The following is a 22,363-nucleotide window of genomic DNA, read 5'->3' as shown; positions in this document are numbered from 1 at the left end:
GGATTGTGCTTGGTCCTCGGTGCTCAGAGTCCCTGCTCTGCTTGCAGGCTGCCAGGGTTTTCCTCCAAGTCCCTCTGTATGTGTAAATGTATGGAAATTACTTGGAGGAGAAAATGGAAATGACTTAGTTCTCCCAGATGAAATCCTGGGATTAACACCCCTTTCCTTGCCAAGTCCTGCCTGGAACTGTGAACCCAGCTGTGAAAGAGCAGGAGGAGCTTCTGCAGCAGCCACTGAGACATCCAGGGGAGGTGACCCCCAGAAATGCATCTCTGCATATAGGTCCTGGTGATCTGTTTTTAATGGCAGTGTGAAGTCCCAGCTGACTAATTGCAACAGTGGCATCAGCATTGAGACCTGTGGAGGAAACTCTGTGTTGCTGAAATGCTGCTGAATGGGTCTCAGAGGACTCACCAGCCCCTGGGAGTTCAGGCATTGGGTGGTAGATCATAACTGCACCTGAAAGACTGCAGCATGGCTGCCAGTCTCCTCTGCAGAAATGAAATGCTGTTCTCCAGAGCTTTCTGTGTCTGGGGGTTGACAGGCTATGGGGGATGGTGTTGCTGCCTGTCTTCATGTTTGTCTGGACAAGAAGCAAATCCCAGCAAGGTGAGGATTGGAAGAGACCTCTGGAGATCATCCAGTCCACCCCCCCTGCTAAAGCAGGTGCACCCACAGCAGCTTGCCCAGGGTCATAATGTCCAGGTGGGTTTGGGATCTCTCCAGAGAGAGAAACTCCACAACCTCTCTGGGCAGCCTGCTCCAGGGCTCCAGCACCCCCAAAGGAAAGAATTTTTTCCTCATGCCCAAATAGAACCTCCTGGGCTCCAGTTTGTGCCTGCTGTCCCTTGTCCTATCACTGATCACCACTGACAAGAGCCTGGCCCCAACCTCTTGCCCCTCACCCTTTATCTCTTGATGAGTATTGCTCAGCTCCCCTCTGGGGCTGCTCTTCTCCAGGCTCAACAGCCCCAGGCCTCTCAGCCTTTCATCCTCACAGAGCTGCTCCAGTACCTTAATACAGTGAACCCTCCCCATGGCTGATGGGTCTGAGCTGTCCCATGCTACAGGTGGTTCCTTAGGTGAAGATCAGGCAGTGGGTTAGATGTTGGATGGTTCCTTTTTGCATTCCACACATTCTGCTTCAGGACATTTTCCTTGTAAGCTTTGTGCAGAAGAGGTTTGTTGATGATCCCACCTCAGCCTGCTGGAGTGACACCCCAGCCATGTGCTTTCTTCCCCTTCTCTTCTCTTGTCTTTTTTCCTTGCAAAGTTTCCTGACATTGTGAGGTTTCAGCTCACCCCTGACATGGATTCTGGGTTTGGATTTCGTGCCATCTGCTGCCATCAGATGCTTGCTTCCATGGTGGTAAGAGACAGGCAGGCAGAACATGTGAAAACAAAAGCATCAGGCTGTTCTAACCAGGATTTTTTAGTATTCCCTCTCTTCCCCCTCATCCCCCCCCAAAAAAAAGGCAGCTCTTACCATAAGGCAGTTGTGGTTTGCTGAGCAGTAGGTGTAAAGCACTTTGTATTGAGGCTACCTGGTTGCTTACCACCTAAATAACTTAATTGTTTCTGACACATTTTCAATCTGAGTTTTTCTAGAGAGAATTTTTCATCTTCTCTCAAACTGAGAAGGGATTTTGTAGTTGTTGCTGCTGGGCCCAGGAATAGCACCAGGACAAACCTGAGTTTGCATCAGAGGCCAGGCTGGTTAGTGAGCTCTGCTCTATGACTTGCATTTCTTCAAGGAGTGTCTTGCCTCCTCCATAAACCACTTTCAGATGGATAGCTGAGGTAGCAGAATTGGCTGCAAAGTCGATGTCAGAGAAGTTCTTTGCTCCTAAAATAGTTTCCTTTCACTCCAGCAGCTTTTTTGCCCTTGTCTGTGAATACTTCATGCTCCTTTAAGAGTGATGGAGGGGAAGGGAACGTGGCCTTACCTTCTAGCACGTGAGCAATCCACGGCAGCTTCCTAATTGGCAAGAAATGTTTCGAAGCCATCATGGGTGATGTGCTGGGACTGGATTGATTGTGCCTCCTGGTTGATAAATCAAAGAAAAATTACTATAAAGAGCTTCTGTAATTGTGTTAATTAGAGAGATTTATGTCTGGGCTCTGCAAAGTAGCTGCTGACACTGCGTACGGCTCGGCAGCAGCTCGCTCAGGCGGGTGCTGCAGCGGCAGCCTGGCATGGCCAGGCTCCTGCCTGGACGAGCAGAGCTGATGGACAAATGCTTTGTTCTTCCTCCATTTCCTTTTTTTTTTTTTTTTGCAACCCATTTTGTGTGGTTTCTGCCCAAATCTCAGCCTCGTGCAGCGCTTGAGAGGAGCCTGTCGGAGCGGTGCTGTGTGACTGGAGTCTGTGCGGTGCTGTCTGAAACCAGCGTGGGAGCATCTGGGAGCGGATCAGTGGCCAGGGAAGCTGGTGGTGCTGGTCCAAAGCAACACAACCTACTGTGTATTCCTTTGCCTTGTGCTCAGCCAGCATGGATTTAGGAAGGGCAGGTCCTGCCTGACCAGCCTGATCTCCTTCTATGATCAGGTGACTGCCTGGTGGATGTGGGGCAGGCAGTGGATGTGGTCTGCCTGGACCTCAGCAAGGCCTTTGACACCGTCCCCCACAGCAAACTCCTGGCCAAGCTGCCAGCCCACGACTTGGAGAGCAGCACTCTGAGCTGGGGTAGGAACTGGCTGGAGTCTGAGCCCAGAGAGTGGTGGTGAATGGTGCCACATCCAGCTGGCAGCCAGGCACCAGTGGTGTGCCCCAGGGATCAGTGCTGGGCCCATTGCTCTTTAACATCTTTATTGATGATCTGGATGAGGGCATTGAGTCCATCAGCAGTAAATTTGCAGATGACACCAAGCTGGGGGCAGGAGTTGATCTGCTGGAGGGGAGAGAGGCTTTGCAGAGGGACCTTGCCGGGCTGGACAGATGGGCAGAGTCCAAGGGCAGGAGATTGAACACATCCAAGTGCCAGGTTCTGCACATTGGCCACAACAACCCCAGGCAGTGCTACAGGCTGGGGTCAGAGTGGCTGAGAGCAGCCAGGCAGAGAGGGACCTGGGGGTACTGGTTGATGGTAGGCTGAATATGAGCCAGCAGTGTGCCCAGGCAGCCAAGAGGGCCAATGGCATCCTGGCCTGCATCAGGAAGAGTGTGGCCAGCAGGAGCAGGGAGGTCATTCTCCCCCTGTATGCTGCACTGGTTAGGCCACACCTTGAGTACTGTGCCCAGTTCTGGGCCCCTCAGTTTAGGAAGGAGGTTGAGATGCTGGAAGGTGTCCAGAGAAGGGCAACAAAGTGGGTGAGGGGTTTGGAGCACAGCCCTCTGAGGAGAGGCTGAGGGAGCTGGAGTTGCTTAGCCTGGAGAAGAGGAGACTCAGGGGAGACCTTGCTCTCTACAACTACCTGAAGGGAGGTTGTAGGCAGGCAGAGGTTGGTCTCTTCTCCCAGGCAGCCAGCACCAGAACAAGAGGACACAGTCTCAAGCTGTGCCAGGGGAGGTTTAGGTTGGATGTTAGGAAGACGTTCTATACAGAGAGAGTGATTGCCCATTGGAATGGGCTGCCCAAGGAGGTGGTGGAGTCAGCATCATTGGAGGTGTTCAGGGGGAGACTTGATGGGGTGCTTGGTGCCATGGGTTAGTTGTTTAGGTGAGTTGGATTGGTTGATGGGTTGGACATGATGATCTTGAAGGTCTCTTCCAACCTGGTCTGGTCTATTCTATTCTATTCTAGCTTGCAGGCAGAAGTTCTGGACTACTTAATTTCTTTACAGGCCTCTCTGTGTTTCTTTGTCTGTGTGTTGTGTTTATTACTACTGCTGCTGCTTGAGTAATAGCTGGAAAATCATTTGTAGAAATAATTGCTCGTTCCTCTAACTCAAAACTGTTAACCTCTTTTTACATTTCACTGTATAATTGCCCTAAGTAGGAGTCTAAGTGATATTTGTGATCAAAGGCCATGAATGGAGGCTGCATATGTTTGTGTAGTATTTTCTGTTGCAGTGCAGAGCCACAGGAGCTATAAGAAAGATGATTCCTCAGGATGTTTGGAATGTGTTGTTCCTGCCTTAGTGTTGGGCTTGCATTGTTCCTACTTCAGTGTTTGGGTTACATTGTGCCTCCCTTAGGATTTGGGTTCCATTATTCCTATTTTAGTGTTTCAGCATGACTTCTAAAATGTAGGTCTTTGGATTCCAGCATGCAGCAGACTGGAAGAAGGATTTTGGTTGCTTTTGGTGGAAATCTCTTTGATAGAAAGATGGCATGTGGGTAGTGCCTTCAGTGGGGATGGAATGAGAGTGCAGAATGCTGCAAGAGCTGATGGCAGAAAGTAGGTGCTTACAGCTGGAGTCCTAGTGGGCAGTAAGTTATCCAAGGGGACAGCAGTGTGCCCTTGTGGCCAAGAGGGCCAAGGATCTCCTGGAGTGCATTAAGGAAAGTGTGTCCAACAGGCCTAGGGAAGTTCTCCTTCACCTTTACTCTGCCCTGGTGAGACCACACCTGGAATACTGTGACCAGTTTTGGGCTCCCCAAGTTCAAGAGTGCTGGAAAGAGTCCAGAGAGCTACGAGGAAGAGGAAGGGACTGAAACATCTCTGCCATGAGGAGAGACTGAGACACCTGGGGCTGTTTAGTCTGGAGAAGGCTGAGAAGAGACCTTATTAATGTCTATAGATGTCTGAGGGGTGGGTGTCAGGATGAAGGTGCCAGGCTCGTTTTGGTGGTGCCCAGTGATAGGACAAGGAAGAACACAGAAGGTTTCACCTCAGCATGAGAAAAAAACCTCTTTACTGTGAGGGTGGTGGAGCCCTGCAGCAGACTGCCCAGAGAGATTGTGGAGCCTCCTTCTCTGGAGACTTTCCAAACCTTCCTGGTCATGTTCCTGTGTGACCTGGTCCAGGTGATCCTGCTCTGGCAGAGGGGTTGGACTTAGAATAAATAGAATAAACCAGGTTGGAAGAGACCTTCAAGATCATAGTGTCCAATCCATCATCCAAAGTGATGATGACTTGATGATCTCTGGAGGTCATTCTGTGATTCTGTGTGTGAGAAAGCAATGCAATGTCAAGGAATACCAGGGTGTCAGATGGCATTGTTGGCTTTCTTTAACCTTCTCTTTTCCCTTAGTTACTGTAGTTTTCCCTGCCCATGCAGACCCAGGCAGGAGTTAAATGGCTTTCTTCAGCACTGAACCCCCACCTCATTGTTTGGAGGGTGATGACCATTTTCATAGCAGCCTGGCTAAGAGTGTTTAATTGTGACAGTACTGTGGTGATTAAAGCTGGAAGAAAGTGCAGGTTAATTGTGACAAATCCTAATACAGCTCCGCTGCTTCGCTCTGCCAAAAAGCCACTTCCTGCAGTAAGTCACAGACTGAATCAATAGGGTTGCCCAAGGTAATTGCATTAGGTACATCTGGGTAGGCAAAGCCTTGGAGTTTGCAGGTGAAAGCAGGGACTGGAAGTCTGAGCAGCACCAGTGATCGCTGCTGATTTCCTCTGTGAGCAGGGCAAAGTCACTTAGGGCAGCGTTTGCAGCAGGGCCTGCTCGTGCCGGTGTGCAGAATGAACCTTTTGGTGGCTGTCAAACTAATGAAAGGTGTAAGAAGGATACCTGGGCCAGAGCAGCTCTGACTGGCACCTGGTGTGCTAGTGTTAGGGGAAAACGTTTGGAGTTTGAAAAGCAAGGTTAAGTTGAGCCTTTGTAAGCATGTGGAATGTCAGCAGGGTGAGGGGTGATGGTTGGAAACTAAAAGAGGAAGATTCAAACTGGAGAGAAGGAGATTTTTTTTCTCCTGGGGGTGGTGAGACCCTGGCCCAGGTTGTCCAGACAGGTGGTTGATGCCCCATCCCTGGAACTATTCCAGGTCAGGTTGCCTGGGGCTCTGAGCAGCCTGTTCTAGTTGCAGATGTCCCTGCTGACTGCAGGGGGGTTGGACTAGGTGGCCTTTAAAGGTCCCTTCCTGCCCAAACCAGTCTGGGATTCTGTGGTCCTCTTTTGCTCAGGATTTTGGAGGGCTGGGTTTCTGCTTTCTTAGGGAGCTGAGGCAGCTGCTAAGCAGAGCATCTTGGAGGCAGCAGCAGGAGCCCTGTGTTGCTGTGTGAACCTTCCGTGGCTGTGCCGACGGCTGCCTGTGGCTGGCCCCAGTGATGCAAAGCTCTGGCACGTGGGGAGCATCACCTATTGTGCCTTGGGCACAGGGCTCTGGCTAATTCCCAGGGAAAGACTTTGGATGGCATTTGGATTCCCATGGGTTCAGCCAAAGCCCAATATCCAACTTGTTAATGATGGCTCTGGGGAATTTCAGAGCCTTTTTCCGAGGCACCAGGGCTTTGAATCCCGAAAATTCCCTTTTGCTGTTCTCTTTCTGTCATCATGCAGGGCTTGCTGAGTGCTAGCAGCAGACTGCCTGTCACAGACCAACCTATTTCGAGCTTCAGTCACTTGCACCAATTTCTCAACTAATTTTAGGACAGATGACCACTAAGCTGTTCTAAAAACGCCTTCTGAACTTCTAATTAGAGGAGCAGGCACAAACACAAAGGCAAAAACCTGCCCTACAAAATAGGTAACTCTCGTTGTAGCTGCTGGGAAAAGCATATGCTTGTCTCTGGTGTTAATTGGTTTTAGTTAATTACATTTTAACATACTCAGTCAATTGGAATAATTAGTGTATCTGCCATGCTTTTTGTTTGAAGCTGAAAATGCTTGTGGTTGCTGAAGGCCCCAGACAGGCTTGTTGGAGTCTACAAGTATTTTATCATTTCCAGATGGGCAGTGAGAGCTTGTTGAGTCAGTGATGACAAGGAGGGAACTGAGGAGTCACTCATGGCTGAGCCTCCTCCTCCCTTGTCCCCTTCCCTCCTTGCCCGCGTCCCTGCGCTTCCCCAGCAGACACCAAAAGCTCTCACACAGAACAAAGGCATGAGGTCTCAAAACTGGATGACTCTGCTGTCTTCAGAGTTGTTCTCTGAACACCTTCTGAGGTAATATGCTTGCTTTTGTATGTTTTCCTACCTCTCTTTGCCCCCTGTTACACCTTTGGGTATTGCATGGGCTCAGTCTGGAAGGTGTCACAATTCAGAACTCATTTTGTGTCTCTGGCTGAGCCTGTCTTGGGAGGGGGCTTGGGGACCTCCAGTGGTCCCTTCCACCCCCTGCCTTTCTGTGATTGGAGTCTCCTCCTCTGGAGATGATCAGAGGGCTGGAGAACCTCTGCTGTGGGGGGGGGGGGTGTCTGTTCAGCCTGGAGAGGAGAAGGTCTGAGGAGATCTTAGAGCAGCCTTCCAGTACCTGAAGGGTGCTACAGGAGAGCTGGGGAGGGACTTTCTCTAAGGGGCAATGGCTTTGAGCTGCCAGAGGGGAGATGTAGACTGGAGATAAGGAAGAAATTCTTTCCAGTAAGGGTGGTGAGACACTGGAACAGATTGCCCAGGGAGGTTTTCGATGCCTCCTCCCTGGAGGTGTTCAAGGCCAGGCTGGATGAAGCTTTGAGCAACCTGGGCTGGTGGGAGGTGTCCCTGCCTGTGGCAGGGGGGTTGGAACCGGATGATCTGAGGTCCATTCCAGCCTTAACCATTCTGTGAGTCTATGATTTTAGCTGAAATAGATGTTTCAGCAGTGGCTGTGCTGTCTGTATCTCCTACATAAGGATACATTTTAATTTTTTTCCCAAACCAATCATAGAATCACAGAATGGAATCCTCATTAAAGTAGAAAAAGACCTCTAAGGTCATCGAGTCCAACTGTGAAAAGTATCAAGCTACTTCTTGTAGTATTTGCTCAGAGCTTCTGATATTTTCTGTCATCAAATCAGTATTGCATCCAATTATTAAAGCTACTCCCTGCCTTGAATTGTAAAGCAGATGATGCTTGCATTTCTCCCTAGTGTCAGGTGATAGGATGAGAGGAAACGGCCTCAGATTGCACCAAGGGAGGTTTAGGTTGGAGATTAGGAACGATTTCTTTGCTTCAAGAGTGGCCAGGGATTGGCACAGGCTGCCCAGGAAGCTGGTGGGGTCCCCATGCCTGGAGGTGCTCAAGAAACCTGTGGCCCTGGCACCTGGAGACACGATTTGATGGCCGTGGGTGGCGCTAGGTGGCCAATTGGACTCTGATCTTGGAGGTCTTTTCCAAGCAAGCCAATTCCATGGCTCTATGATTTTAGAAGTCCTTTCTGCCTCCTCAGCTTCTGCTCGAGGGGGTGGATAAAATTCCATCTCCTGTATCCGTGTTTGTGTTGCCTCACAATGGCTTCTGAAGAGGCGAGCGCTGCTGCTTTCTCTCCTCTCTGGAAGTTGTAGCAGAGGCTCTTTTGTCTGCTCATCCTGGGTGCTTCTCTATTGCCCCCACAGGAGCTGGAAGCAGCATTTCAGAAAAATAATTATAGGTTGGTGCACGGAGATTGCTGCAAATTGGTACCTTTCTGATTCAGTGACAGTAAACATTACGTTCAGCTGATTAGATCCTACACTGCCCCATTAACTTTTATGGAGGTTTCCAAAAGGCCCAGCTTTACATTTATTTAAATGATGAAAGGAGTGAGCAAGTGAGGCTGCTGCTGCCCCTGCTCGCAACTGCATTGAGAGATGTGTTCATCAGAAGAGTTTTCAGTGACAAACACTGCGAATTGGAGCGGTGAATCCAAGCAAAATTACCCAGGTAAAGTGCAGTGAATGTTGGTGGCTGAATGTGGAGGAGCACTGATGTGATCTAACCCAAGTCTCCCTGACAGCAAATGGAACAGAAGGAGCCTGAACGAGTCCAGTTGTTACAGAAGTTAACATCACGGATCTCCTTTGATAGGGAGGTTGTGTCCTGTCATTTCCCCTTGGTCCTCTTTTTAAATGAAGGCGCTATGAGGATAGGCTGAGGGAGCTGGGGGTGTTCAGCCTGGAGGAGAGAAGGCTCTGGGGGGACCTCAGAGCTGCCTTCCAATTCCTGAAGGGATTCTACAGGAAGGCTGCAGAGGGACTTTTCCTGAGGGTGTCTAGAGACAGAATAAGGGGGAATGGTTTGAAGCTGAAGGAGAGCAGGGTTAGACTGGATTTTAGCAGGAAGTTCTTCAGTATGAGGGTGGTGAGATTCTGGAACAGGTTGCCCAGGGAGGTTGTGGGTGACCTCTAAGATCCATCAAGTCCAACCATCAATCCAAGACCACCATGGCCACTAAACCATGTCCCCAAGTGCCATGTCCGTACGTTTCTTGAACACCTCTAGGGATGGTGACTCCAGCACCTCCCTGGGCAGGCTGTTCCAGTGCCTATTCCAGCTGCTGCCAACCAGCATCCCCAGGACATTCTTGTGCCAGGCAGCTTTGCATTCTGCCCCATCCTGGCACGTTCATAGGGTTGTTGTGACCCAAGTGCAGGACCCAGCACTTGGCCTTGTTGAACCTCGGCCTGTTGATCCAGCCTGGCCAGATCCCTTTGCATTGATGGATTGAGGAGGGCAGGTTGACTTCTGGGCGGTTCTGTGTTCCCCTTGGCTCCTCAGAGTCCCACACTTCTGCTTCTGCCCTTTCTCACAGCCAGTTGGACAAATTAAAGGATGATCTTTTCCCTGCAGATTGCTTTCTCCTCTTGAGCTCCTTCCTTAATGAGCTCAGATCCAGTACAGGTACTGAGGGTAGCTGGCCTTTGTTTATAAATTTAGATAATGTGCTCATTACTGCCATTTTGAGGTGCACAGTGTATAAGGTGCACACAGATTGTGATGGTTATGGCTGAAATCCATAATGTCATTTCATAAGCCTTAATGGAATAACCAAGCCAGCACGTGTGCTGTGCGCTGCTCTGCAAGGGGATTAACAACCTGGTGATAAAACTGGGCTCCTGCTCTCCATCCTGCCCTCTTCCAGCCATGACTCCAGAAATAATTTGTTCCTAATGTAGAACATTTTATGATAATTCAAGGTTAGTTTCAAACCGCAGACTCAGCTGCAATTAGCAGCGCTGGGCAGGCATTAGAACAGGCTGCCGGGGGGAGCGGTGGAGCTGCCGTGCCTGGGGGTGCTCCAGTCCCGTGCAGACCTGGCACCTGGGGACGTGGTAGAGTGGCCATGGTGGTTTTAGATTGACAGTTGGACTTCATGATCTTAGATCTTCAAATTGGCAGGTGACACCAAGCTGGGAGCAGATGTTGGTCAGTTAGAGGGAAGAAGGGCTCTGCAGAGGGACCTCGACCGACTGGACAGAGGGGCAGAGTCCAACGGGATGGCATTCAACAAGTCCAAGTGCCAGGGGCTGCACTTTGGCCACAGCAACCCCAGGCAGTGCTACAGGCTGGGGTCAGAGTGGCTGAGAGCTCCTAAACAGAGAGGGACCTGGGGGTGCTGATTGACAGCCACCTAAACATGAGCCAGCAGTGTGCCCAGGTGGCCAAGAGGGCCGATGGCATCCTGGCCTGCATTAGGAATAGTGTGGCCAGCAGGAGCAGGGAGGTCATTGTGCCCCTGTACTCTGCATTGGTTAGGCCACACTTTGAGTCCTGTGCCCAGTTCTGGGCCCCTCAGTTTTAAGGAAGACATTGAGACACTTGAAGGTGTCCAGAGAAGGGCAACAAAGCTGGGGAAGGGTCTGGAGCACAGCCCTGTGAGGAGAGGCTGAGGGAGCTGGGGTTGCTTAGCCTGGAGAAGAGGAGGCTCAGGGGAGACCTTCTTGCTCTCTCCAACTCCCTGAAGGGAGGTTGTAGCCAGGTGGGGGTTGGTCTCTTTTCTCTAGCAACCAGCACCAGAACAAGAGGACACAGTCTCAAGCTGTGCCAGGGGAGGTTCAGGCTGGAGGTGAGGAGAAAGTTCTTCCCAGAGAGAGTCATTCGTCATTGGAATGTGCTGCCCAGGGAGGTGGTGGAGTCCCCATCCCTGGAGGTGTTGACTCTTGGATTGGATGTGGCACTTGGTGCCATGGTCTAGTCATGGGGTCTGTGGTGACAGGTTGGACTTGATGAACTTTGAGGTCTCTTCCAACCTTAGTGATACTGTGATAGAGGACAAGGAACAATGGGTACAGGTTGGAACACAGCAGGTTCCACCTCACATAATCACAGAAACATTCAGGTTGGAAGAGACCCTCAGGATCACCAAGTCCAACCCAGAACCCTACTGTACAAGGTTCACCCCAAGCACCATGTCCAAATGACCTTCAAACACATCCAGGGTTGGTGGGTGACTCCACCACCTCCCTGGGCAGCTCATTCCAATGCCTGACCACTCTTTCCCATGGAAAAAAAATATTCCTAGTGTCCAGTCTAAACCCAGCCAGTCACAGCTTGAGGCTGTTCCCTCTTGTTCTATCACTACTTAACCTGTGAGAAGAGACCAGCACCAGCCTCTTGACAATGGCCTTTCAGGTGGTTGTAGACAGCAATGAGGTCTCCTCTCAGCCTTCTCTCTGTCAGACTAACAAGCCCCAGCTCCTCAACACGAGGGAAAATGTCTTTATAGTGAGGGTGCTGGAGCCCTGGAGCAGGCTGCCCAGAGAGATTGTGAAGTCTCTTTCTCTGGAGACTTCCCAAACCCAGCTGGATGTGCTTCTGTGTGGCCTGCCCAAAGTGATCCTGCTTTGGCCTGTCCTGGGTGATCTTTCTCTGGCAGAAGGGATGGCCTCGATGATCTCTGGAGGTTCCTTTCAGCCCCTACCACTCCGTGATTCTCTGATACCTTGTGGCAGTACAGACTCCTGATTCACTTGCTGCTCCTGTGTCTGTGGGACTGTATTTCACATACAACGAGGCAACCCCCTTATCTATACTAAACCTCTGTTAATTCTCCACTTCAAAGTAGTTCCAATCACAGCCTGGCATTTCCATGTTCTTAAATACTGGTGTTCTGCTTGCACTAAAGGAAGGAGGTCTTTGCTGGCCGGTGGATTAATCATGACCAAACACAATATTCTCTTGCTGAAAGCGTTTCTGTGACTTCCATCTCCTGTTGCTTTGCTTTGCAGACTGCACACAGCTGAAAAGCTTTTGTTGGGTGACTTTTGTTGTTGGGTTTTGTTTTGCTCTCAGAGCAGGGATGTAATTGAGGTGGACTTGTTCCTTTTGACATTTGGAAATTACATTGCCGAGGTTAGCTTTGAGCGAGACTCTCTCCTGCGTTTTGTGCTCTTGGCCACTGACTGAAAATCTCTTGTATCTGGTGGGTGTAAAGGTCTAGGAATTAGAATGAGTGTAAATAACATTCTCTTGAAGTGCAGGAGAACAATTCCACACAGAAGCAGCACGTTTTGTACGGCGCTCGTTAACGATTTTTGTGAGTTATCAGAGTTGTGCTTAAAGGACTCAACACAGGCTCCCAGGATCATAAAGGCTGGGAAAAGACCTTTAAGATCATCGAGTCCAAGCATGTTGGGAAATGGTTGGAGCTCTTTTGATGAGCCAATAATTAATAACTCAGGTCTGTCCTAAAATTGCATCAGGAAAAATCTTCCACGTTCCACACTCCCACCCCCAGCACTGCCACCAGGGAGTTGTTTGGAGGCAGATGCTTTATTCTGCTATTAAGTCGTTGCAGTTCTTAGTATCCTTTTATCATGGTGCTAATTTTTGTAATGATACCAATTTGAGCACAGTGGGAATGTTTGTGTTTGTTTTCTGAAGCTGAAGGCACCCCCCCCCCCCCCCCAAAAAAAAAAAACCACCCAACAACAAACCAACCCCAAAACCCACAAAACCAGCAACAATAAGGAAGGGAACAAAACGAAACCCCCACAAAACAAAACCAAACCAGCCCCCAAACCCACAAAAACAACAACAAAAAGGAAGGGAACAAAACGAAACCCCCACAAAACAAAAACAAAGCAGCCCCCAAACCCACAAAAACAACAACAATAAGGAAGGGAACAAAACGAAACCCCCACAAAACAAAAGCAAACCAACCCCCCAAACCCACAAAAACGACAACAAAAAGGAAGGGAACAAAACGAACCCCCCTCCAAAGCCCCCAACAACAACAAACAAAAAGCCCTAACCAAAGAAAAACCAGCCACCCAACCCAAAACCACACAAACGCCTCACAACCAACCCCCAAACCCAAAGCCTAATTAATGAGGAAGAACTGAGAATTGTTGATTAAAAGAACTCTCTACAGCAGCAGGCTCAGCCCCCTCTCGCTCGGGTTGGGTCCGTTTTGCCTCTTTCCAGGCACACAGATCCTCCTGGGAGAGCAGCAGGCGGGTGCGTTTGGCACTTGTCATTCCTTCTCCTGGCTGGAATCCATCGGGATTGCTGGGAGGGAGATGTGCAGTTCCCTCTCCGACGCTGGGCTGAGCCGCTGCGGGCTCCGGCGCCGGGACCCTGCCGCGATGCCGTGAGGTGCTGGGCTGCTGTCACCGCACACCCTGCGGCGATGCTTCCACCCCTGCAACACTTTCTTGGTTTGGATTGATTGGACCGATTGTTTTGGGGTTTTGGTGGTTTTTTTTTTTTGCCTGTCTGCGTTTTGGGAGCACGATGGCAGTTGGGAGCCACATCGCCGGACGCTATGCCGAGCACAGAGATGCCAGGCTGGGCTGGGCTGGGAGCCGCTTCTGACTGCCGGACTGGCTTTGTGTGAGTCTCCTGTGGCTTGCAGATGGAGTTGCGCTGGGCTGGCTGCTTTGCAGTATTGATCTCTAAGCTGTTGGAGCAGAGTGGGCTCTGTCAGTGGCTGTGGGAGCCGCGGCACATCTAATGCAGTCGGTTCTTGCAGCAGATTTCCCAGCATGCGTGAAGCTGCCTGACCCACCCTTAAAAACTGCTTTGTCAGATAAAAGAACCGGGGAGACGTTCAGTCACGTCTTGTGCTTTCATTGAGCAGGGGAAGGGGGATGTTGGGCTGCTGGCACTTGGATTTGGTGTAAAACTTGGTTGTCTTCACCTGTGCTGTGAGCGGAGGGCAGGGTGGGGATGCTGAAGGTGCTGCGTGGGGTTTGCTGACATCAGACCTGCTCTTGCAGATGCATCTTGCTCCTGTTTGCAGTCGTACTGATTGCAATGCAGTGCTTTGTGCATTGCATTTATTTGGCTGAAACCCCAGGGATTCTCTCTTTTCCCCCCTTCGGGAGTGGTCAGTTGAAAGAAGAGAGTTGTTGTGCGTGTTGGAAGGGATGTGTTGTGTCACAGGCTTTGAATGGAGAACTGCTAGAATGGGGAGGGGGCAGACAGGCAGGCGAGGAAGAATGGGATGCAGGCATTTGTCAGATCCATTTATAGCAGGGGAGACTGCTTGTCTGAAGCTGTTACTAAACACGATTGTTGAGGTTACTTAATCTCTTTGTAACAGAGAGAAAGAATAAATAGCTGTTACTGTTTGCTCTGTGCTTGCCACATAACCAAGCACTCGGCCAGCCCTCTTTGGATTTCTGACCCCGGTTTGTCTGACGTCCCAGTTGGAGGCACTGTTAGATGCTGATGAGACAGCATCTTCCTGACATTCAAGTCACGTCAATCTTAATGGGCTTTCTTAACACAGAGATTTGTAAAAATAAGAGATCACAGAAGCTTTCCTGCCTCTCGGTGCTAGGTGCCACAGAATGTGGACTGCCGAGCCAGTATTTCCCTGTCATTCACTTCCTTTGTGGCATTTGCAAGGAACTGGTTTCTGTTTCTTGTGGCAACTTCTCTAGAAGCTGCTGTCACCAGCTTCATCTCGGCGTGTTCTGATCTTTGTTTGAAATTAACACAGATATCTGTGTTTTCTAGCAATGATTTCCCAACCCATTTGCTTTTGGTGACCTCTTTTAGCTGTTGCATCTGAGGCTTTGTCAATAACTGTGGTGTTTCACCATGCTGACAATCGTTACAGGCACCGGGTTGATGGCATTTCCCTGAGCTATACTGTCCCCAAACTGTTGTCCAAATAGTAGGTCATGTCTGTAAATGATAGGCATTGGCAAAGCAAATATGATTTAGACTGGATATTAGGAAGAAAGTCATTGCAGTGAGGGTGGTAAGACACTGGAACAGGTTGCTCGGGAAGGTTGTGGTTGCCCCCTCCCTGGAGGTGTTCGAGGCCAGGTTGGATGAGGCCTTGAGCAACCTTGGGCTGGTGGGAGGTGTCCTTGCTCATGGCAGGGGGGTTGGAACTGGATGATCTTTCAGGTGCCTTCCAACCTAAACTATTCTATGAATTTATGAAAGCCGACCTAAAATGCAGCATAAATAAAAGAACTGACAGGATTGATGGAACAACAGAGTCCTGGCAGTAGTGTGGCCAGACTCTTCTCCCTAATATCAAGTGACAGAACGAGAGGAAATGGCCTGAAACTGTGCCAGGGGAGGTTTAGGTTGGAGATTAGGAAACAATTCTTTGCTGCAAGAGTGGTCAGGGTTGGGAACAGGCTGCCCAGGGAGGTGGTGGAGTCCCCATCCCTGGGGAGATGTTCACAAAACTAATGCAGACATGGCACTTAGGGACATTTAGTGGTCATGATGGTGTCAGGTTTGATGGTTGGACTCAATGATCTTAAAGGTCTTTTCTGACCCAAACAATTCTGTGATTCTAAGGCTGTAAATGCCAGCACTTGGGTGTTCAAAAGCATGAGAATTTTCCCTTAGCAACAGCAATTTGCCCCTTTTTGGCATCTGTATCAAGGTAACTCTTCACTGATCTGTGCTGTTGTTCCCTGGTAGCCTTGCTCCTGCACTGCAGGGATTGGAGTGTGCTCAAAATGTTGATTTGTAGCAAAGAGAATTAAATAGTTCAGTTGTCCCACTCTTAACTGCAGGCTGCTTCCTCCCTTCCTGCAGTCCTCTGCCTCTTCTCCAGACATCTGAAATTCTGCAGGTGCTGACCTTCCCTGCTACCTGGCATTGATTTGTTCAGATTGGTTTGTCTTTTATTGCAACTATCCATCAATTCCCAATTCCTACCTGCAAGGGAGGGGTTGTCTGCTCTGCTTGGAACATCCTGCCTGCATCTGCCTGTGGGAGGCTCCCTGTTTTCTGTGCCTTCATTGCATCATAGGATTGCATGGGTTGGAAGGGACCTTAAAGATCATCTAGCTCCAGCCTCCCTGTGGTGAGCAGGGACACCTCCCACTAGACCAGGCTGGAATACACAATATTCACTGGAATACACGGGACATGGCAGATGGGAGGGGTCAGTGTTCTGGAGGGCAGAGGGTAAAGGGCTTTCCAAAGCAGCCTGTAGCCTGGCAGGGTGCCTGGTGCTCCTTAGTGACCCTCTGGTCTGTGCTGGGCATGTTCAGTGCACACACGTGCAGGGCTGCATGCTTGTGAGGACAGCTTCAGCCAGCTGTGCTTGTCCTGAAATACTCCTTGGTGAAAGCCACTGCCTGGTTTGGAGAACACCCACAGATTATGCTGTGTATCACCCCAGCTACAGCCTTGCTGTGACTGCACCAAGTGCAGCAGCAATTACAGGCATCATATCTGCTGACTCATCACCTTTCTTTCTTCCTTTCCACCCTCCTACATGGATTTGGGAAGTTGATTTCCTCTGATCTTTCTCATCCTCTTAACATATTCTGTAACTTGCAAATTACCCAAGCAATCTTTCCCAGCCTGACCCCTGTGCAGCAGTTCCTGCTCTCAAACCCGATGGCTTTGGCAGTGTGTTGTCACCATCCCACTGTTGGAGGTGAAGAGCATTAGAGAGCAGGACCACCAGCTCTGCTCCCCACCAGCTCTGCTCTCCACCAGCTCTGCTCTCCACCAGCTCTGCTCTCCACCAGCTCTGCTCTCCACCAGCTCTGCTCTCCACCAGCTCTGCTCCCCACCAGCTCTGCTCCCCACCAGCTCTGCTCCCCGGTGTAATGCTCATCTCAAAGCAGTGAGGGTGTGAGTGTGCAGGAGGGATCCTGCCCTTCCAAGTGGTGAATAGATGAATTCCTGCCTAGCCATGAAGTATTCCAGCAGTGGATGGCCATGGTATCTCACTCAGAAAACACCTCCTTCACTTCACTTCAGTGGGGGAGCTGCCTTCCCAGAGGCCCAAACCTACCCATGTTGTGGCCAGGTTGGATGAGGTCTTGAGCAGCTGAATCTGCTTGAGAGATGTCCCTGCCCACGGCAGGGAGATTGGAGTAGATGATCTCTGAGGTCCCTTCCAACCTGAGCCATTCCAGGATTCTGTGATTTTCAGTGCTTGGCTTTGCTTCTCCACAATCTGCAGAGCTGGACATCTTTCTGCTTTCAGCTGGTGTAAGGCCTCTGTACTCGAGGACCTCTATTGATGTGCCCATCTATTGTTTCTAATCTGGTCAGTTGATCAATGAAGACCAGCATGTAATTAATTGTCTAATACTGTACACAGTGTCCCACTCTGCCTTTAGCCAGATGGGTTTGGGGGTTTGTTAACTCTAGCTGCCTTCCCAAACAGTTTCAAGAGGCTGCAGTGAGAGTGGGTTTGCTCTTCCCAGCCTGCCCATTTTCCCAGCTGACAAATAATTCTCAAAAGAAGCAATTCCAAAGAATATTCTTCTTTTAATTATTTCCCCCCTCCCTTCATCTTCTTCATATGCTTAACATATTTTGATACAACATTGCAAAGTGAAGGAACTTAATTGAAGATGCACAGTTTGGCTGCTGTTTCAGTCAAATCTCCATGGGGTCAGTAGGAGAAATGAAAACCCTCCAAGTATCCTGAGGACCCTGAAGGATTTTTGTTTGCAGTGAGCTGGGGAGAAACTGGAAGGCACAGCAAAGGAGTCGGCCAGCAGTTTGCCCCAGTCGCTGTCAACAAGAGGGACCTTCTGGTCCGCTCTTCCTACGAGATAGGTGATGGGACTCAAGGAAAAGTTGCATCTGCCTGACCTGTCCACTATGATGTTCTACTTCTGCTGTTTTGGTTCTCATGCAGATGGAGGGAACGAGGAGCCACCAGACCGAAGACAGGCAAGTGTAGACTCCCGTCAGAGCCGCTCTGGGCAAGGTAAACCTCAGTGTTGTTCTGCCTTGGGGCCTCCTTTCTCGCGTTCACCTTTTCTTGATGTTCGTTCTGTAAGACTCTGCAACCTTCCTGAGCTGGGTAACCATCAGTGTTGTCCCCATGGCTTCAAATTCAGCGGCAGTCACAAACCAGGTCAGCTTTGTGTAGTCTGAAGGAGCTGAGACTAGTTGATGGCACAGTACCTGTAGAGTCCGTGGCACCTCCATTTTGCAGACAGAGGGACAGAACTTCCTAGAGGGTGGTTGGTTGAGCTGCTGGTGATAGAAGTCTTCAGCACATGCCAGCACAAGTCAGTGGGCCACTCAGTGACCACTGGCCTTCCCCCCTGATTGTCAAGAGGAGAACCTGACAGGTTCCCAGTAACTGGATTCTCCTTCCCCCCAACTTGTGATGCGATTGAGAGGGGCCCTCTGCGATCCGGCCTGGGGCCGAACGGCTGCGTGTCACCTCCTCTGCTTTGTTTTGTTTCATTTCATCCAACAGGATCAGGCCAAAAGGTCCTAGGAAGAGAGTAGTAAAAAACAGAGTTTATATTATTTCAGTAATGCTTCTACAAACTCTTTTGTTCAGTATCCATCATTCACAATAGGCTTGGGAGTTAAAACCAGCCACCGGAGCCGTGTAACAGGGATTTCTGTCCCTGACAGCAGCAGCTCTCAGATCTGTGCTGGCTTACATGTCCTTTGAAGTAGATTACTTAAAGTTTTAAGCATTTGCTCATTTGTGAGGGTTGTGAAAATCTGATATTTTCACACAGCTCCCCAGCCTAAGAAGCAGGTTTTGGAAGCGTGGCTCTAGTAGGTGCTGCGCTCATTGAAGTCTTTTCTCTCTGGGATTGCAGCAATAATTTTCCCTTTCATTTAGGTTCAAGTCTGTTGTTGTCATGGTGTCCTAATGACTTATTATGGAGACGTTTTCTGCAGGGCATTGTTCTCCTCTGGCAATATTCCAGCGTTGCCCAGGCAAAATTATTGCAAGTGGTTGGAGCCCGAGATCAGAATTAGGGGGATCGGAATGCGGAGTTAAGTGAAGCCCTGTTAGAGTTAAATGAACCCTCGAAAGCTCTGTGAATAGTCAACAGCTGAAAGTGCTCTGCTAACACAGGATCTTTCAATTACTATTTTAAAATGTATTATTTTAAATGTTCTTATTTGAAAATGGGAGAGCTAAGATTAAAATTAGGAAGGAGGAAGGGAATGTTGAGCTGCATGTAGCCCGTGGTAGCTTGCACCATAAGCAGCATTTCTCTGCTTTGAGAGTGTGGAATGAATGGTTGCTCTTTTCCAGACACTCTTAGCTCAGATAAAGCTGCTGTTGTGTTGCTTCTGGAGGCTGAGCCTTGCCTTGCTTTCGCTGCCCTTACCCCTCTGATGTCCTTCCATTTGTCCGGGGTTTGTCCGTCGCTTTGTTGTTCCAAGATACGGCAGCTCAGATGCAGCTGCCGATGGGAGTTGCCTGCTGGGTTTCCTGCACACCCGTTTCACACACTCTGTTCTCTCAGGTTATGTTGCAGCCTGTTTGTCCAGCATCCTGGCTGCTGTGGGAAAAAACCCCACCAGTTTGGGGCAGAGAGCATGGTGGGGCAGATACTTGCCAAAGATTGATCAACCTCTCTCTGTTTGCCTCAGTGAGTCTGACTCCAGGAACTGCAGTAGCCGGCAAGAAGTTTCAGCCTGAGGGAAACAGGTTGAAAAATGCTTCCAGTTTCTTGGAGGAACAAACTTCAGTGCTAAACATTTCCATGGGGATCAGTGGATTTGACTGCAGATTCAGACTTCCTGCAGGGTGGAAGAAGGAGTCTCGTTGCCCATCAAACTATTATCTCTAACTTTGTCCTGTGTCCATCAGCTGCTGTCTGTCTGCTCAGTGTTAACGTATTTGTCACCATGGTGGGTTAAGGGTTTTATCTGCTCAGATAAAGCTGACAGTTGAAATGAGGCAATTGTCCAAACTCCCATGGTGCTGCATGTGGTGCCCAAGCATTACAGCTTTAGCATCTTGGAAAACTTCAGGGTAAAGTTTATGAGTTGGAGTGTGCACTTTGCAGCATCTTTTACAGTAGGCTGCCCAGGGAGGTGCTGGAGTCACTGTCCCTGGGGATGTTCAAGAAATGTGTGGATATGGCACCGCTTCCTCTCCTCTCATCACCTGATGCTGGGGAGAAGAAACCAACCCTCAGCTCACTTCAGCTTCCTTTCAAGTAGCTGTAAAGAGCAATGAAGTCTCTGCTCACCCTCTTCTTCCCCAGACTTCACTCTGCTCTTCGTTTATTCCAAGAGATGCCTTTTATAAAGCTTATTTAGGAGGCAAGGAAGGGGAGTAGAAGCCCAGCATACACTGCTGCTTGCACCTGCTTCACTCCAGGGCAACTGTCTGTCTTTTGCTCAGAACAGCCAGGACTTCAAGCATTGGAACAGGCTGCCCAGGGAGGTGGTGGAGTCACCATCCCTTGGAGGTGTTGAAGAAACACGTGGCCATGGCACTCAGGGACATGGTTTAATGGCTGTGGTGGTCTTAGGTTGAAGGTTGGACTTGGTTTTAAAGGTCTCTTCCATTCTATGGTTCTGTAATGTTTTATTTAAGTACATTTCACAGGCAAACTGTCAGAGCTCCAGCTGTGAGTGGTCCCTCATTTCAGGGTTTGATAAACCCAAATGTTTGGGTTTTTTTCCTGACTGTTTCAGTTACCTTGTTGCTGTGTTTTATTCTGTCAAGGACGAGAGAGCAATGTTGACATCTGTGGGAATGAAAATAGTACACAGTGGATATTTGTGAGTTTGTTTTAAAGCATTGGAGTTGTAAGGGCGGGGAGGGAAAGTGCACACACTGTGAAGATATCACTGTTTCTATTTCTGGCTGAGATATTGTCCCCAGTTGCTGTGGTTTAGGGCAAAGATTGGTCTAAGATACTGGGAGCTTACACCACAATCACCACTGAAACCCACCCAGACTTATAGCTCTTTCCCAGACCTTAAGTTGCAGAGGATGCTTGGTGTTTACAGTTCCCTCAACTCCCAAGATCTAGCCTAAGAGAAGCTGAACTTTGCTTTTAAGAATGAAAATCAATGATGACAAATATTTTTCTCTTTTTTTTTTTCTCATGTCTGAGGCCAAATGCATTTTGAAAAGCCATCAGAGCTCGTTTCAGTCAGTGCCAGCGCTGCCTTTGGCACCGGTGCTGCTTTGCCTTTCCTGGCACTCACAGGTGATTATCAGTGGGCTTGCAGAGTCATCAGAGGTCAGAGAAACCCTGGAAAAAACAAGGTCCTCCATCAGCTTATGTCAAGCAAGCTATATATGGAGCCAGTAATTGCAATTGGCAGTGCTCAACTGGAAGAAGTCAATTTTCTTTTTGCTGTATTAGCAGCATGCTCTCAAATGATGCCCTCCTGGAACAGTGATGCTCAGCTGCTCTGGGAGTGGCACTGCATCCTTTGGACAGGTAGCAGGAAAAACAGAGAAACTAGATCAGCAGTCTTGAGGTTCCAAGCTCTGCTGAGCAGCAGCACTTTGTGTGTTGTGTGTGAAGGCTTGGGGCACGCTCTTGAGGGCGTGTGTCTCTCCAGCATGCCTTGTGTCCTGTCTGCCCCATGTGCTGCATCATGTCTGATGGAAAGAGACATGAGAAATGTCTTCACCTATGCAGTTGCCTTTGTTGTGTGTAGCTCAGATGTCTGTGAGCACCTCAGAGGGGTGCTGCTTAGCTGGCTGAATTGGGGTGGGTGCAGCAGAGCTGCCTCTTGCTCTCAGCACCCTTTGTTGTCCATGAAGAGGTCATAGATTAAGTCAGTGGAGTGTCCAACTCAAAGAATCCCAACTCTGCTCCTCTGAAGCACAACGTGTCATTAGATGAATCTTGTCCCAAACTCCTTGCCTTCTAGAAGCACTTCTAGACTCCTTGTTTGAAGTAGACACTTCTCTTGTGGACACCAAAATTCCTTGAGAAGTGAGAGCACACAAAGTACTGCTGGTGGTGGCCATCAACACACACTTGATATGAAGCAGTGCTAACAGAAAGTAGACTGCAGTGGCACACAGCAGCTTCACTTGCACAGTCTCAGCTTGAGGAACAAGGCTGAGCCTCTGCTCATGTGGTAACTGCAGGGGGAAGGGGGGAAGGCAGTGGTTTGATTTTTATCTGATTATAGCCAAATATTTTATACATCTATACATCCACACATGTGTGTATACACATAAAGAGTCAGAGAGTCACAGATTGCATTGGGTTGGAAGGGAACCTCAGTGGTCGTCTTCTCCAACCCACTGCAGTCTGCAGAGGCAATTCCAAGGCTGCCCAGGGCCACATCAAGTCTGGTCTTGAATGTCTCCAGGGATGAGGCCTCAACCACATCCCTGGGCAACCTCTTCCAGTGTCTCACCACTCTCATTGTGCAGAACTTCCTCCTGATGTCCAACCTAAATCTGCTGTGCTCCAGTTTCAAACCATTGCCCCTTGTCCTT

The 22,363-nt window shown here is 49.5% G+C and overlaps 1 protein-coding gene across 5 annotated transcripts in view; it reads left to right on the top strand.

Moving 5' to 3' along the window:
- TANC2 (tetratricopeptide repeat, ankyrin repeat and coiled-coil containing 2) overlaps positions 1-22,363 on the top strand; it is a 300,071-nt gene that overhangs the window by 96,930 nt on the left and 180,778 nt on the right. For 4 of the 5 annotated variants that reach the window (XM_054176995.1, XM_054176993.1, XM_054176990.1 and 1 more), the window contains exon 4: positions 17,813-17,884. The exons of the other annotated variant lie outside the window; for it this stretch is intronic. In XM_054176995.1, the coding sequence (XP_054032970.1) occupies positions 17,813-17,884 (72 nt within the window). The remainder of the gene's footprint in view (positions 1-17,812; positions 17,885-22,363) is intronic. 5 annotated transcript variants of the gene reach the window in all.

Source organism: Dryobates pubescens, chromosome 36, assembly GCF_014839835.1.
Source record: "Dryobates pubescens isolate bDryPub1 chromosome 36, bDryPub1.pri, whole genome shotgun sequence".
Lineage (NCBI taxonomy): Eukaryota > Metazoa > Chordata > Aves > Piciformes > Picidae > Dryobates > Dryobates pubescens.
Note: the sequence above shows the minus strand (reverse complement) of the source record. Positions and strands in the feature narration are given on the sequence as shown.